Genomic DNA, 17,152 nt, shown 5'->3' with positions numbered 1-17,152 from the left:
ATTTTTTGTATATAAACTTTTTTTTAATTGAGTTATAGTTAAACCAATTATTTTTGATTCTTGGTCAATTCGTAGTTTTCTATTTCTTTAGTGTTGATTACTGGAGAATTATTTCTTTCGTGATATCATGTTTACTTGATTTTTCATGTTTCTTGTACCCTTGTGTTGATGTCTCTGCATTTGACAGAATAGGACCTTTTCCAGATTTTATGGACTGGTTTTGGTGGGAAAGGGCCTTTATCAGATGGTGGGTGCCAGGGCACTGGCTGAGTGGGGTGTTGTGGTTCTAGCTCCAGGGAAGTCCCAGTGGTGGTGTTCCATGCAGCTCCGTCAGCTGAGGTCAGTGTTGGCAAAGACTAATGAGGTCTTGACCAGCCAGGGCCATGGTTGTCTGAAGCAGTGGTGGGGTCTGATGGAGTCTTTGGTGGTGAAGGCTGCTGGGAACCTCCTGATCTTTTTTCTATTGCTGGAGGTTATGGCTGAGGGTATCCCTTTTGAATCCAGGTGCAGCTCATGAATGCCCTTGTGGTAGAGTTGGCACTGGTGTCTGATAGGCACCTTGGGACAGCTGTGAAGCCGAGCTCTGGCATGTGGATGTTCACCAAGTAGCAGCGATCCCAGGGCGTGAGGCACCGGCCGGCTCACGGCGGTGGTTGCCCTGGTGTCTGAGATGTACGTGCAGGCCGCGCAGCCGTGGGACCGCGAGCCAGAGAGCGCGTGCATTTGTAGAGTTGGTAACTCTGGCGTCTGGAGCACCGCCTCGCCCTTAGTAGTGCTGGCTCCAGGCCTGATATGGGTGCACACAGAGCCCACGCATAGTCAGGGTCTAAAGTTTAGGGACTTGTTGAGCAGCTGAGACTCTGGGGTCGGGGCAGGTGTAGGTTTTGAAGGTGGGGTGGTGCCCCTGGTCCCAGGACACCACAACAGCAGCTCATTCTTGGGGGGTTGCAGTGTCTCCTGATGTCACGATGGCATTGTCTGTTGGTTACCTCAGTGTTGAAAGCCATCGATTTCCTCTTTGGAGCAGGCCTTTGGGATCTAGACGAACAAACACGGTGGGGTAGTTCATAGCTGTTGTGGGGGCTGTTGAGGTCCTCGGTGGCAAAGGCTGCTGGGGTCCTCTGCAGAGCATGCCGTGGGGAATATGGTGGCCTTTGCCATGTGGCTGATACGGAAAGCCCCCACTTTTTTTTTTTATCTCTTGGTTCCTAGCTGTCTCTGAACACCTCGGCTGTGCTGATCTCCCCAGAGAGCCTTTCTGTGCAGGTTTCTCCAGTTTGGCTCCACTATGTTGCTATATATAAGCTCTTAATTGGACTCTTGGTTCCTCTCAGGGCTGTGTTCACTCACGGGTAGCTGCATACTTGTATTTTCTCCAGGGACAAAGGCTGATATCTCCTATTCCACTATTTTCTTCTTTTCTGCCTTATTTCACTGGTTGTGAACCTTCCATACAATCTTGCATCGAGATGGTGAAAGCAGACACTGTTCTGTTCTTGCTGTTGAGGGAGCGCACTCACTCACCATCATGTATGTTAGCTGCAGGGTTTTCGTAGATGTCTTTTATCAGGTTGAGAAAGTTCCCTTCTATTTTTCGTTTTCTGGGAGTGTTTATCAGGAATGGATGTTGGATTTTGACGGATGCTTTTTCTAACTTGACCACTGTTACCACTTGTACTCCAAACTGGCTGTTGCCGCCACGTTTTGTTTTGTTTTTGTTTTTTTTTTAATCGCCACATTTTGTGAAATGCTTTGGACCCTATGGATTTTAAGGCCATCTTAGATTTCCGACTGAGTTTGCCTACACTCACACCTCCCTTTGCTAGTTAACTTTTAGGAGCACAGGCTTATAAACACACTGGTTTTTGCTGTTGTTGTTGTGTTTCATTCTCATATACTTACCTCTGAAGTTTCAGAGTGACTAGCAGATATTCTAATGTTGTTTATAACGTAAGTTGTTCCTCTAGTTCAAACAGGTTTGATGCTACTTTTAATATCACATTTATTATCTGAACACATAAAATCTGAGAAAAAGTCTCTTGAAATAAAATAATTAACATGCCTTAGCAGAGCTTTTGGTAATAATGCTGTGATTGGAAACTTGCTTACTCTGCTTTATAGTAACAGAATTGATCAGAGGAAAGGTAGAACAGTGAGTGTAGATAAAGGATGAGGAGAAGGAAAAGGCACAAATGCTGTTTTGGTCATTCTTTGCTGTTGATTACATGAAGGGATTGGAGGTCAAAAGTCACCTGTAGTTTACCAATAACCATAAAGGGCATAATCTCTCTCCAAGATACCGTAATAAGAACAATATTAATGCTTGATACATGACTACAGTTGACCCTTGAACCACATGGATCTGAACTGTGCAGATCCAGTTACACAGACACCTACTGCAGTACTGTGTGATCTGTGCTGGCTGAATCTGCAGATGCAGAACCACAGAGTGGAGGGCCGACTAAAGTTACAGGTGGATTTTTGACTGTATGTTAAAGGGTCAGCTGTGTAGAGTTTTATACTGAAAAAAGCATTTTGACTGTATGTTAAAGGGTCAGCTGTGTATAGAGTTTAATACTGAAAAAGCACTTCCACATTATGTGTGTAAAGAAAAAAATATATATATGTAAATATATGTAATGAATTTCTCAGTTTAGTTGATCTCAGTGGCATGCGTAGATGATTCTCTTTCACTTGGTAGAATGGCATGCAACTGGGAATTGCTAAATTTTCACACCCCCTGAAGGTAGTGTTAAGATGACTACTGCACATGTGTTCCAGATTTTAAGTTTGGATACATACAAGAACATACTAGGTTGACAGTGGCTTTTCTTATGTACGTATACTGCTGGATTTGTAGACATATTAGATTGATCTGGACAGTGACACTGAAATTCAGGTGATAATGTAAGGGGTCAAGAATAATCGAACCAGTGAAACCACTTGACAATTTTATAGACCTTAGAGAGGAAAAGGACAGGTGGCCAAAGGAAGTTGTCTCACAAGCTTTGCTTTCCCTCCCCTCCCCTTCCCTTCTTTGAGGGGTTTATAAAGAATCTCTTAGAGACAATTTTGGGTGTCATTTGTTCCTGGCAAGCACACACTGACAGGGAGATAAGAGAGAAACAAGTGCGGATTGATGATAGGGAAAGAGGCTGTAGGCCGAACATAGCCTGGCTAACACAATTTGTCTTGGCGAAAAAGGTCTGTGGGTTAAATTACTTCTAAAGACTATTTATCAAACTTTCCTATTTGGTACCTTTATTTTCTTTGTGCAAATTTTACAAATTTCAGTTGGTTACCTAAATAAACTTATGTCAGATACCAAGACAAGACCATTCATCTCATCTGCCAACCAAGAAGTAAATCAGGAATTGAAATTTCCTTCTTTGAGGCAGCAATCAGGAGACTACACCAGTCTGCTGTACTGGCTCATCCAGTCTAAACAGGTGCTGAGTATTAACACCTCAAGTTCTGGATCTGCCATCCCATCTTCAGGGCATCACATTTTGCATGCACACCATCTGAGAACTGAACTCCGGTAGTGCAATACTAGCCTTGCTTGAAATCCAGGATTTCTCTCAAGGATTAGTAACCAAATCTTTCTCAGTTTTTCAGATTACAGAAAGAAGTCATAGAAATGAAACTAGTTCTTTAATGCTTTCAGTCCTGCTCCATCTAGTCATTAATAAGAGAATTTGCTGAAGAATTGAGCAAACCTACCAGGCCTAGACTCTCTTACTGTTAGGTTGGCATTCACTAAATTTACAATAATGTCAAAGGAGGATTTTGCAGTAATATTTCATTTGCTCTGGCCAAATTTTAATCTCAAATATTGAGGAAGAATTTAGCACTCATCCAATGTATCTGCATGCTTTTGACTAGTTAACATGTTAATCAAGAAAAGGGTTGTGCTGTCCAACTATTAGATAAGCTGTTTGGAAAAGAGAAAATATTTGTCTATGAATTTGTGGATGAAATGTTTCCAAGAAGAAATTATAAATGGGCCCTATTTTAGTTCTCTCCTATTATGAATGACAGGTTTAACATTCTTTGAAACCCTAAGAATATAATGACTACATCTTTAAAAGCCTCTAGGGATTATTGTACATTAATGTATTAGAGTCAGTAAATTATTTATCTATAAATTCATCTTTCTAAACAGATTTCCACCCCCTTTCAATTTGAAAGCTAAACTTCTGAGTCTCTGTTTCAGCAACTTTATATCTGAAGAGCCTCCATCTGTAAAAACATTTCTAATGAAAACATGAAGACAACCCCCAGAGAAGCAAATAAAATGAGATTTAAGTATAGAGCAGCCTTTCTACGGTTACATTCCTAACAATGGTGGATTCTAATTTGATGCCAAATAGAGGTTATATAACAAAGTCAGTGAGCATTTGAGTTCTTTTGGTTTCAGTGAAAAATGTAGGTGCTTTAACAATTCCATCTGTATTTCCACATTTACAAAAAGATGGAGGAATTACATGTTCCTCTGCCTCGTCACAGAAGCAGAGGGCCCACCGGGTAGGAGATGCATGGTTGTGCTCTAGAGCAGGCTGCAAAGTCTGGGCTCCGAGGCCTTTGTCCCGGTTGCCCAAACACGAATAGGGAAGACAGATTTGAATTTTCAAGTCATAGTGTGTTAAAAATTACCCACTCAGACTGTTAAGCACTCCCACCCAAACCACTTCACCAGGTAATAAGACCATGAACCAGCAATAAGACTACCTCCAACAAAAAGACACTAAGTCTAATTTAGGGAACTAGGAATCCATTGTGAAAAATTATCAATTTTATGTCCATGGTGTGGACTAATCTGCTCAATTGAACAACCAGTATTTTGTTGCCATTTTTCTTTTTAAAAAGGATTAATACACCTTAATTTTATAAAGCATGAAGGCATTATAATTCCAAGTTTCAAGGATGCTCCAATTTACCCTTAGAAGTTGGGATGAAAAAGTAGCCATTCATTTTCACTAATTTCAGATTTTGCTAACAAAGGTGTACAGACATAAAATGAAGTATCTGACCCATTCCTACAATTAAAAAGAAGGTAGTATCTTCAAAGATGGCTTGCCGGGAGATCATGTACAAAACACTTTCAGTGTTTAAACCCTGGGTATGCAGATCTGAAACAGTTTAAAAACTTGTGGTAAAATATACATAAAATGTTAACTATTTTAAAGTGCTCACTTCAGTAGCATTAAATATATTCACAATTCTGTGTTTCCACTATCATCGTCTTAAACAGAAACTCTGTCTAGTCAACTCTCCACTCTTGCACCCCCTCTGCCAGGTAACCTCCTACATTTTGTCTCAATGCATTTGAAGCATACTTAAAAAAAAAAATCCAACAGACCAAACCCCTCAGTTTCAATAACGCCTGAGCAGTGAAGCCAGGAGGGCCTATTTTGTCAGCACTTCATTTCCCAGCATCATCATCATTATTATTTTTTTTGGCATTCTTTTTTTTTTAAGTGGAGGCGCTGGGGATTGAACCCAGGACTTGGGCATGCTAACCATGTGCTCTACCATAGAGCTAGTTCCCTTCCCCTGTCATTCATTTTTATGTCTCTTTTGACTGGCAGACCATACACAATTTTTTTTCATTTGTTTCTTCATGGATGCAGCAAAAATTGAGTGCCTACATATGGCCATCACTATTTTAGCCCTGACATATGTCAGACAGTAAGACAGATCTAACCTCTGTCCTCATGGACCTTATATTCTAGTTAACCATGATTCTCATTATCCCTGCTCTATAAATCATGTGAGAAAGTGTGCAGTTTTGATAAGATACCGGTGGCATGACACAAGCCTTGGATCGGTAATGCATTTCCAGCACCACAGCACCGCTCAGGAGGTGTTAGAGCAGAACATTAGCTACCTTTCACTGTTTCTGGTCACTGCTTTACTAGGTAATAGATGATGGAACAGTGGAGCTACATTAACTGACTGATGAATGCTATACCCTTATTTTGGCCTTCTCCATCTCTGTATCATTGACCATCTGATAGAATGCTCTATACCATAGAAACTAGGCATAGAAAAATACTTCAGGTTTCCAATTTTAAATATCAAATTTGAAATTTCATTTGTATGAAGTGAATAGGCAAATCCACAGAGACAGAAAGTAGATGAGTGGTTGCCAGGGCTGGGCTGGGGGGAGGGAGTGTGGGGCATGACTGCTCACGTACCAGGGTTCTTTGGGGGATGATGAAAATGTTTCGGTATTAAATAGTGGTGATGATTGCATGACCATGTGAATATACTAAAAACCACTGAATTCCATACTTTGAAATGGTGAATTGTATGGTATGTGAATTAGATCAGTAAAAATAACTATGTATTCAAGCCAGACAGATTGGTAGTGAGAGGCCAAATTTTAAAAGTCTATGTCAGCTAGCTACCAGAGGACCCTTCTTACAGACTGAGAACCAGGTCATTCCATTCTGAGGTGGCCGAGGACAGGCACGCTGAGAAGCCAGACTCGGGCTGGGCAGTAGCTGGACAGAGCAGTAAGTGGACGAGTCGTCCGGTCAGACCAGTCTGTGTACGCTGGAGTGGTTTGTGCAGCGCCTTGACGCGTCCTTAAGTCGTACTCAAAACTCCCACATCTTCTGGACACAGCAGGACCCCTGGTTTGGATAGAAGTCACTGGGATATACCTATGAAGGGACCCTTCAAATTTATACAGACGTGGCCCCACATATACGTGGAAGACAGCTACACCTCCCATGCAGTTTATGTAAGCCTCGGACATGGAAACTAGACTTTATCCCTGAGAAGGAATCACAAACATTTTAAAGGTAAACTTCTTTTCACATTAAAATATTTGACGAAAGGTCTGCGGTCACATACAGTTCTGGGGAGACTTAGTACTCGCTCACCTACTCGCGCGCTCACTCGCTCATTCATTCATCTGCTGTGGTCACAATCAGCTCCCAAGCACTGACTAATGATCATTTAGTAAAACAAATCGGTGTAAATACATTAAATGCCATTTACGAATGAAAGAGCTGCTGCTGAAGAACCACAAAAAGGTGTTAAAATTTTAGACTCTCCCAGTCAATTTTGGGACATAGAAAAGTATCTGCAAAACTACAAAACGACCTGATACAGGAAGTGCCAGGCACTTGCCCAGTCTGTTTGAAACAAAAGTAGCAGACTACTCAAACTCAAATATGCACACAGTCAGGCTTTTTATTTGTTAAAATACACAGCCAAAAGATAACTTTACAGACGGCAAACCACACATCCATTTTAGAAACGTCCTTTTTGTTTCTTTAAATCTAAGGCCCCCTCTAGTGTTTGAAAACAGTCACACACAGCACACAGTGCAGTTGAAGGCACATTTTACCCAAGAGCTTCTGAAACAAAAAGAACCCGTTCATGTGGCACAGAAATCAGTGAGAGAAAATGTTTAGCCATAATTAATAATCCATATTCCTGCTAAAATTCACATATTCATTATTCCCTCATTCAGTAATTTCTCTCTTTACTGCTGGGTTGTGTTTAGATTAATACTTGTTAACAAGGGGGAAAAACGGATGAAGTGTGTAGGGACTTTTTAATTTCCCAAACAAGAAGTACGTCTCCTTGAACACAGCAGGAAGTTCAGTGTTACCGCACAGCCTGTTCTGCCTTTGTAGCAGCTATCAGTAAACAGCATGTACTTCCTGAACTACAGACAAAGGTATTACATTTGGGAATAAGAAATTTTAAACTACATACATTTCAGGACTCATCTAAAAGCATAAAGCTTTTCATTACCCTGTAAAAAGAGGTGGAAAATGTTGCTTTGAGGGCAAATGTTGCCTCTGAAGAATACGATGTAAAGGAATTCTTAAAAATGTATATACTGTCATGGCACTACATGAATCCAATGACTTAATCTCAGGTACTTTTTGTAAGACTGATTAAAATTAGGGGGAGTAAAAAATAGCATGTTTCCATCACTCTGCTTTCTTAGCTAAAGCGTTTATGCATCTGTTTCCAAGTTATATTACAGAGGGTTTGAGTTAACAAGTCGTATAACAATTACTGGAAAATGAAACTTCTATTTTCAACAAAAGAAAACAATGTAAGCTTGAGCAGGAAACTGACAGAGAAGACCTTATTAAGCTATTACTTCATATTCCTAAAAGTTAAGAGTGCACTAAAAATTTGAAAAGTCAACAGTTGTTGAAACAAATTTAATCTCTAGTAACTTTAAATAAATGAGTAATTTGTCACTGAATAGATCACATATGGCTTCTCTGCACTGATCCCGCTTTCTGTTTTCAAACTTGTCACCTGCAAATGTTATGAGTTAAAAAGTGATTTTTACTGATATAATTCACATACCATTTACAAATGGTCTCAACTTTTAAGATATCTACATTCAAATGAACAGGACAGCATTTTTAAAGTGCAACATACACTCTTCTGGCTGAACATAAAAAATTATATAACTGGAAATTACTTAAATCATTTCTCTGAGAGCGAATTTAGTGAAAAGCTGTTTTGAAAGTTAGCCATGAAATTATAAATTCTGAGAAACTCTGAAAGTCATTTAAAATGAGTAGATAAAATGCAGTTACAATAAACCAGAGTGGAGAGGTAGCATAAAGTAAATAAAATCAAATAAATACTATACAATAACATAAAAAATGTTTGCTTATAAAAAAATTAAATTGTTTTTTAAAATATCCATTTTCCCTTCTTTTGAAGGTTTTACAATTAAATCAAAATTTAGAACTGGAGTCTCTGTAAAGATTTTCCAAATGTTATTAATTACTGGCATTTTTTTTTGCCAAGACCTCTCTGATCTGTCGGTCGAGTTCACTTATTATTCGATCCTCATGATTATACACACCCGTCCTCATCAAAGTATCCCTTTCTTCTATGAGGCGAGTCAAATAATCATCCGAGCCTTCTTCCAGTGTACTGCCATGTGGGCCGTCCGTTTTTCCACTCGCAATCTCTCTGGAATCCTGGTACTGTTTTTCTTCTTGTTGCCTTAACCTGAGAAAGTCAAGAACAAATGCTACTCTAGCAGGCAGCAATCACTGCTTGGGTTTCTGGTTAACAACACCACTTAAAAACAAAGTGATTTAATGGTAAAATGTTTTTAGTAATAGTTGCAGGAAGAAAACAAAAACCACTTGTCTAGCCAGTTAGCACACACAGAACTAACTGTAGAAATGAGAACTGTAGAAATTTTGGAAATGTGCAGAAGAAAATAATTATAACCTTACCAGAGATAATCAATCTGAGTAATAGTTTTTTTGTATTTCTTTTCAATTAAAAAAAATGCATGTTTTTTAAACACACATTTTTCTAAAAAGTTAGTGATATATATGCAATGCTATATGTGTATCACTTATTAATGTTTTCCTATAACATTAAGTGTTCATTACGTGGCTTCGTTACATTCCATCATTTGGAATATACCATTATTTAATCATCCTTTATTATTGATCTTTAGGTTGTTATTAAACCTTTGTTACTGTTTTTTGAACATAAAATTTTTTTCTAAATTAATTCCACAAGAATTTGTACCAAGCAGTCCTAGGTTTTGGGGATACTGCAGTGCATCAGAAAGATTATTTTCTGTTATTGTGAAGTTTTGTCACTAATTATTCATAGAAAGTGAAATTCTACAGCTATGAATGCCTGGTTCAAAGCGCATGTACATTTTAAGAGTTTGTATTGATAGCTTCAAGTTACGTTTATGACAGTTTTATCTAGGAGATGAAGAAAGGGGATCAGATGCCAGTCTGGGGTTTGGGTATTTCCAATGGAATATCATTAATCAGACTGCCTTGAAAATGGGGAGTATACTTGGCGTTACCATCACTTAGTCAGTGGACCAAGTTTGGATGTGGAGTAGGTTTTCATTTAATTTGGAATGTACAACTGAGACATAACTTTATACTCCTCTATATAACTGGCTACAAAAATAATTTGTAACTACTCCAAAATTTTGCCTTTGTAAGTAAGATAAAAAGCAGCTGAGTCTAAGCCCCTGCTTTTAGGTGGTCTTCACAGTAAGTAAGCCAACAAGAACCAAATCCACTTCTGAATTTACACGTGGCATGCGGGAGAGGGAGGAAGAGCCAGCAGGTGAGTGTCCTGCCCTGACCGACAAGGAGCTCTGGGCCCCAGAAAGGGTGCAGGCTGACTGGCAGGACACAGTTGTGTTTGTTCAGATGACTCTCTGACACTTGGATTCCTAAGACTTCCCACAAAAGAATAGGAAACTGAAGTATGCAGTCCAAGAAAGACACCAAAAACTCCATCTGTTCTAAGAAAAAAAAGCCTAGTGAGGGCCCTGTGCTTTGGGACTAGGGTGGAAATCAAGTGATTAATGGGATACCGGTAAAACTGAGCAATTCACGGGGATGAGTAAGAGAAGATTACTGGACGGTAGTTTCTCCCTCTCCAATTCTTACAGCTTTCTTGGAGGAAGAGGTGTCCTCCAGGTAGAATAAGGACACACCATGCCAAACTCTGTACCAGAAAGTCCAACCATTTCCCTGTTCATCTATTTATGCATGTTATGATAAATGAAATTTTTACCCAACTGAGAGAGTATCCCTAACAAGTCTTACTAAAATGCAAATCATCATTCGTGATCACAACAGGATTTGAGAGCACTGTAGCTGAAGCCCATAAAGTTATCAAAGGAAACCTGACTTCCTTGAAACACCATGTGTGGACTCCACTAGCCCAACTTTGTGTCGCTGGGAACCTACTGCTTTGTAGAACTGCCCTCTTAGAAAGTTCCTTTTTATTACTGAACTCAGTATGTGTCTTTATACTTTCCAATAACTGGCTATGATTCTGTTCAAGAGGCTATTAAATGGTAGCCCTCTAGATATTTAAAGAACTTTCTAATACTTTGCCCAAGAGTTCTTCACAAGGTCAGTATCTCTCACTCTCCTAAACACTTTTTGGTCACCTTCCTTTGGAAGCTCTCTAGGTAGCTGATTTCCCTTGAAGTCTGTTGCACACTGGTAAGAACCCAGAGGTGGCTTTACCACAGTGACTGTTGGACCCTCTTTCTATGACTGTCTCCAGCTGCACCGGCTCTTTGCCACTCCATTCTTAGTCGCCACCTAAATCCTCCTAGGCTTCTTCAACTGCTTTATTACGTCTTCTCTATCACTTAAGAAATGTTTTTTTATAATTTATAGAGAAAACTCTGCTTTTGTTTCTAATATATGTCATCTTGTTGGTTTCAGTCTTCCCTAAATCTTAATTTATTAAGATACTAATAATAAGATTCAATTTTGCATGACCTACACATTTGATAGGTGGATGGCTATCTTCGTTTAAACCACCAAAACAGTGCTTAGCAAACAGCAGGGGCTTAATAGGTATTTGCTAAACTAAAAGCAAAAATGTGCTATATATTACAGCAAAATATTGGAAGGCAAGGGGCATGTTATAATTAATTTGTAACATCTTTCAAGTCTATGACATAGTAGACACCAAATAAATACTTGCTGAGTAAAAAGAGAGTAAGAATAATAGTGTGAATTGTGCCCTGTAGTATATGCACTGTAGGCCTCGACCTTTTCCAACTGACATTTATACATAAATATTCTAAATGCAGTTGTGTAATTCAGCTCCAAATCCACCAAATATAGTGACTGAACTTTCCCAGTTTATACAGGGCTGTATCATGGGATGTTTTGTCAAATCTATGAGATATGCACTGAGTGGTGGCTTCCCAAAATTCATACACTGAAGCTCTAGCCCTCAGTGTGATGGTACCTGGAGGTGGGCCTTTGGGAGATGCTAGCAGGGACCTCGGGATAAGATTAGGGTCCTTATTAGAAGAGACACGGGAGAGCTTGCTCTCTCTCCCCCCACGGTGAGGACTCAGTGGGAAGCCGACTGTCTACAAGGCAGGAAGAGAGTCCCCACCAGAAACTAACCATGCTTCCACTTGGATCTTGAACATTTAGCCTCCAAAACTGTGAGAAAATAAATTTCTGTCGTTTAAGCCCGCCCTCTGGTATTTTGTTATGCCAGCCTCAGCTAAGACAGTATGATTTGCTGCAGCAAAAATACTAGTCTCTTGATAAAATAAGTTAAAAAGTCTTCCTGTAAACTCTGCTCCAAAATAAGACAGTAATTTTTTTCTTAGACTGCGTCCTAGTGATTATTCTCCTAAATGAAATACTTGTGACATTGTTCCTAAGACGGACATGACACTACAGAGAAGCCCAGTGTTGCCTAGCAGTTAAAAACGCAACCTCTGCAGTCAGGTCTGAGCTCTGGCTCCTTCATTTACTAGCTGTGTGACCTTGGAAAGGGTGCTTAAATCTCTTTAATCCCTGGTTTCCTCATCTTTAAATGGGGATAATATCTTCCTCAAAACGTTGCTTTGAAGATCAAAAACAGTGGAGACAGGCGTATGAGACATTTAAAATAGTTCCTGACACACAGTAAGGGCAATAATTAAGAGCTATTCTTTTATTTACATTAATAATACAACTATTTGAAATTTCTTGTACTTTATATAATTAAAAATTCAGGATAATCAGTTACCTTGAAATAGTAACAATAATCCTGAAATAGTCACACAAGAATAAACTTTACTAATGTTATGAGTGGAAACAAAAAAGCTGAATAGATTTGATACAGCTACACTCATGGCAAAAAACGTGAGTGTAATGGTCTTTGGCAAAGACTTCGTATCACACAGGTCAGCTACATTTTACACACGATGTACCCTATTCTTGAAAGGCCTGATGTACTTTTCCTGGACCAATGACCAATTAAAAAGTTGTCCTATTTAAACTTTAGTTTTTGTATGGAGAAAACAAAAATAATTTTTTAAGCTATTATACCTGTTCAGTTCGTTTCTTATATCCAACAATTCTTGTCGCTCAGTTTTTACTGTGTCTTTTTCCTCAGCAGCCAGGTAACGTAGTCTCATTTGTTCCAATTCTTCTTGCTGTTTTTTGAGACGAGCCATTTGACTTTCTTGCTCTCGCTTGAAAGAAACAAGCAAGATTTCTAATGTTAGGAATAAATATATTTCTAGGATTGTGACTTGTGATTCTAATCCTGTTAGACAGTAACCGTGATACTGCCACACACTGCAGATTTTGTGAGTCGCACCTTATCTAGAAATGCCCAGGTTCTCTTTAAAAACTCCATGACTTTCCTTCCTGTTGTAAGCTGTAAACATTCATGGTCCAGTCAGGATGGAGGTTAGCTGAATATCATAAGGTAACAAGTTAAAGGCAAGAAAGAGTCTGCTGTCAACACAGTGAGTTGCCACAGGACCAATGGTAAGAGCAGCATCTAAGAAATGGTTAATTATATGAAATTATCTAAGAAATTAAAATTATACAAAGAAATGGTAAACTATACAAATTATACAAAGAGGTACCAAGAAAAATTCAATACTTGGCCCTGCACTAGTAACTAACCCCACTCTTACCTCAGGTAATAATGTATCTTTTTCACTCTTCCCTCCAGGCTCACAAAAAATCTATGTACATGATAAAATTTCTTTAATATAAATATGTAACACTACACAGAATGGATATTCCATAATTTATTCAACCACTCTCTCAAAAACAGACATTTTGGTACAAACAATGCTACAATAAAACATCCTCTCACCTAACAGTTTATGAATCTTTCTACATATTTCTTTAGGGACAAGAGCTTTTCTTTCTCTAGGACAGAACCCCAAAATGGGAGAGCCAGATCAATAGGTAATGTCATCTTTTTTTAAAAAGAAAACAATGAATGATAACAGAAAACTGCCAAGTATTTATAAATGTACATTTTGATCAAATTTCACAAAGTGAACTACTCACATAACCACCAGCCAGATCAAGACACAGAAGATTATCACAACCCCAGAAGTCCCCCATGTTTCTTTCCTTGTCACTAACCATTCATCTTTAGTAAAGATAATTACTATTCTAATTTCTACTTTATGTCTGGCTTCTTTCACATCGCTTTTCAGGTTATGTTGCAGTATGTGTAGTTGATGATTCACATTACTACGTAGCATTCCACTGGATGATTACATGGTTTCTTCATTCCACTGCTGAGGGACATTTGGGTTAGTTTCGAGTCTTGTACTGCAGAGCTGATGTGACCATTGTTGTACGTGCCTTTTTGCACTTATCTGTGTGCACTTCTATTGAGTATATACCTACGATTCAAACTGCTTGGTCGTAGGGTATGAGAATTTCACTATTAGTAAATATTGTCAGACAGTTTTCAAAGTAGCAGTGATGATTTATACTTCAATGTAACCATTCCGGTGCTCGATATTCTTGTCAGTACTTGGTAATACCATTTTTTTCCCATTTAAACCATTCTGATAGGTTAGTAGTGATATTTCATGACTTTATGTTGCATTTTTTCAAATACTGATGAGGCTGAACACGTTTTAATACTTTAAATGGCATTCTTCTTCGTAAAGTTCTTTGTCAGCCATTTGGCCCTTTGCTCTCCTTGGCCATCCGTCTTTCCTTATTGATATGTTTGTCGTTCTTTATATATGCTGGGTAGGTCCTGTGTTACTTATTCAAATTGTAAATATTTTCCATGTGTCTTTATCTTGTGTCCTAACTCCTTTAAAGGTGTTTTTAACTTAATTTTAATATGATCCAAATTTAGCTTTCTGTTCTTTACTGGGCAGTGCTCTCTATGTCTAATTTGGGGAAATTTTTGCTGCCTCAGTCTTGAAGATACTACTTTATGTTACCCTTTGAAGCTTCATTTAGATCAAAAATTCATATGCAATTGGTTCTATGCATGCTGAGATCAAGTTTCTTTTTCTATCCATAGAGAATTACAATTTTTAACCCATGTAGAGTTACCAATTTACTAGCAATATTTTCTGGAAAACCACCTTTCCCCCACTGCCTGGGCTGTGTTCACTGTCATACCTCTGTCCTCTTATGTATGAGTTTATTTCTGGATTCTCAAGCCTTGCATTAAACTTTACTGTCTTAATTACTGGAACTCTTATAACAATAGCTCTGGATATCTGATAGTAGAAGTCTTCTATCTTCAAAATTCAGTTATTCTTGATTTCTGTATTTTCATATAAATCTGAATTTCAAGGGTTGAAAAAGAAAAGGCCTGCTGGAATTAGGATTATGCTGAATCTACAGTTCAATTTGTCCAAAACTATTATCTTCGCAATACTGATTATTCAATCACTGAACACAGTTTACCTCTCCATTTGTTCAGATCTTTTTGTTTAATAATATTTTATACTTCCGTATATATTAAGAGTAGCATTTTTCTTTGAATAGTGTGCCTAGGTATTTCAAGTTTTTAAATGCTATTGCAAATGGCAGGGTGTAAATTTTTTCGTTTAATTGTCTCTAGAGAATTAAAAATGCTATGTATATTCTGATTTTGTTTCCAGCAAAAAACTTATTAATTCTAGTTATTAGTTAATATCACTTATTAATTCTAATAGGTCATCTGTAGATACTTTTTGGTTTTCTAAGTATAAAATAATTGTCATCTGTAAATGATGACAGTTTTATTTTTTCCTTTCCAACTGTTAACACCCTTTCTTTTGGCCTGTTTCACTGGTAACAAAGTTTTTAAGAAATGGTAATAGACGGCATCCTTTTCTTGTTCTCATCTCGGGAAAAACTTTAAGATTTGTCATAGATTCTAAGTAAGTATCCTCTATTAGATTAAGAAATGTCCCCTACATTCTTAGTTGGCTAAGAATTGTTATTATAAATGGGTACTGACTTCTGCACTTTTGATCATTTGATTTTTTTTCCTCCATTATTTTTTAAGGTGGTAAATAGCCAACTTCCCCTGTTTAATAAACTTCGTTGTGATGCTTACAAGTTTTATATCTATATTCATGAGACTGACTAGCCAGTTAATTTTCTTATAACTTCTCTGTCAGATTTTAGGATCAAGGTTACGCTGGTCTCATTTTTAAAGAAGTCACAAATACTCTCTCTTCCTAGTTTCTGAAACTGTTTGTGTAACATTAGTGTTATTTCTAAAATATTTATTAAAATTGCTATGTGAAGCCATTTGGGTCTGGAGCCTTCTTTCGGTGAAGGCTTTTCATTACAGATTCTATTTCTCTAGTAGCTGTAAGACTACTATCATGTTTCTGTGTAAGCTTTGTAAGTTCTGTTTCCTTAAACACTCCAACTTCGCTGACTTTGTTTTTCAGTTTCCCCATAATTCATTTATTCATGTTGATTATTTCCTTCCTCCTAATTTCCTATTCATTTACTGACTACTTGACAGGGATATTTAGAGAATAGATTTTTATGCTTTTCTTATTTTCCAAGTGAACTTGAGGTTAAAAACTTCCGTGAGGACTGCTTTCATTAAAGCTCATGTCTTGACAGGTTTTAATTATTCAGTTCAACTTCACCTGTGGTCTCCAGTTTAGCCATGGGTTATTAAGAAGTGTACTATTTTCAATATTGTGAACGTTGATTATCTCTTTTTATTAGTAACTTCTAGCTTACTTTCACTGTGGTCAGAGAACATACTCTGAATTACAACTTCCTGAAATTTGTTCAAAATTGTTGTTCAGTTTGGCATGTGAGCAATTCGGCTAAATGTTCCAGTGCCTAGAGAACGATTTGTATCCTGGACTTTTTTAAGTATCCTTCTGTGCACACCGATGGTGACAATATCTAGCTCTTCTCAATCTTCATTTTCTGTTGTTGATTTGCTCTAGCAGGTCCCAGGAGAGTTACAGTAAAATTAACCATTATTATGAATTTTTCTATTTCTCCTTTTAGTTCTATAGGTTTTTGCTTTATATAAATTTGTGGCTGTTACCAGGTACACACAAATGTACAACTGTTGTCATCTTCCAGGTGACTGACCCTTTTGATTATAAAAACTCAAATCTTTAACTACAGTAAGACTCTTGCTGTAAAGTCTTAAGTATTGTTGAACGTTCATTCTTTGAGTTAATATTAAGGTATTATATACTTTTTCCTCTTTTTAAATTCAGCCATTCTGTATCTTTGTATTGAAGGCATCCTTGTATCTATCTAAGTAGCATGCTATTGTTTAATTCAGTTGTTAATTGATTGTTTTTAATGACAATACTTAGTTTCTATCTATATTTAAAGCAATTGGTAACATACTATATGGGTCTAAATTTTTACCTGTT

General features: G+C 37.8%; 1 protein-coding gene across 7 annotated transcripts in view; it reads right to left on the bottom strand.

The window, feature by feature from the left end:
- CEP120 (centrosomal protein 120) overlaps window positions 1-17,152 on the bottom strand; it is a 124,969-nt gene that overhangs the window by 35,248 nt on the left and 72,569 nt on the right. For 5 of the 7 annotated variants that reach the window (XM_072957680.1, XM_072957687.1, XM_072957686.1 and 2 more), the window contains 3 exons: window positions 12,849-12,994; window positions 8,861-9,009; window positions 7,187-8,298 (listed from right to left, as the gene is read on the bottom strand). In XM_072957680.1, the coding sequence (XP_072813781.1) occupies window positions 8,162-8,298; window positions 8,861-9,009; window positions 12,849-12,994 (432 nt within the window). In that variant the 3' untranslated portion in view covers window positions 7,187-8,161. Of the gene's footprint in view, window positions 1-5,909; window positions 6,642-7,186; window positions 8,299-8,860; window positions 9,010-12,848; window positions 12,995-17,152 lie in introns of those variants that run through there. The other 2 variants (XM_072957695.1, XM_072957701.1) reach the window with 2 other exon arrangements.

Source organism: Vicugna pacos, chromosome 3, assembly GCF_048564905.1.
Source record: "Vicugna pacos chromosome 3, VicPac4, whole genome shotgun sequence".
In the NCBI taxonomy this organism is placed as follows: Eukaryota; Metazoa; Chordata; class Mammalia; order Artiodactyla; family Camelidae; genus Vicugna; species Vicugna pacos.
This window is presented reverse-complemented; position numbering and strand designations above follow the sequence as displayed.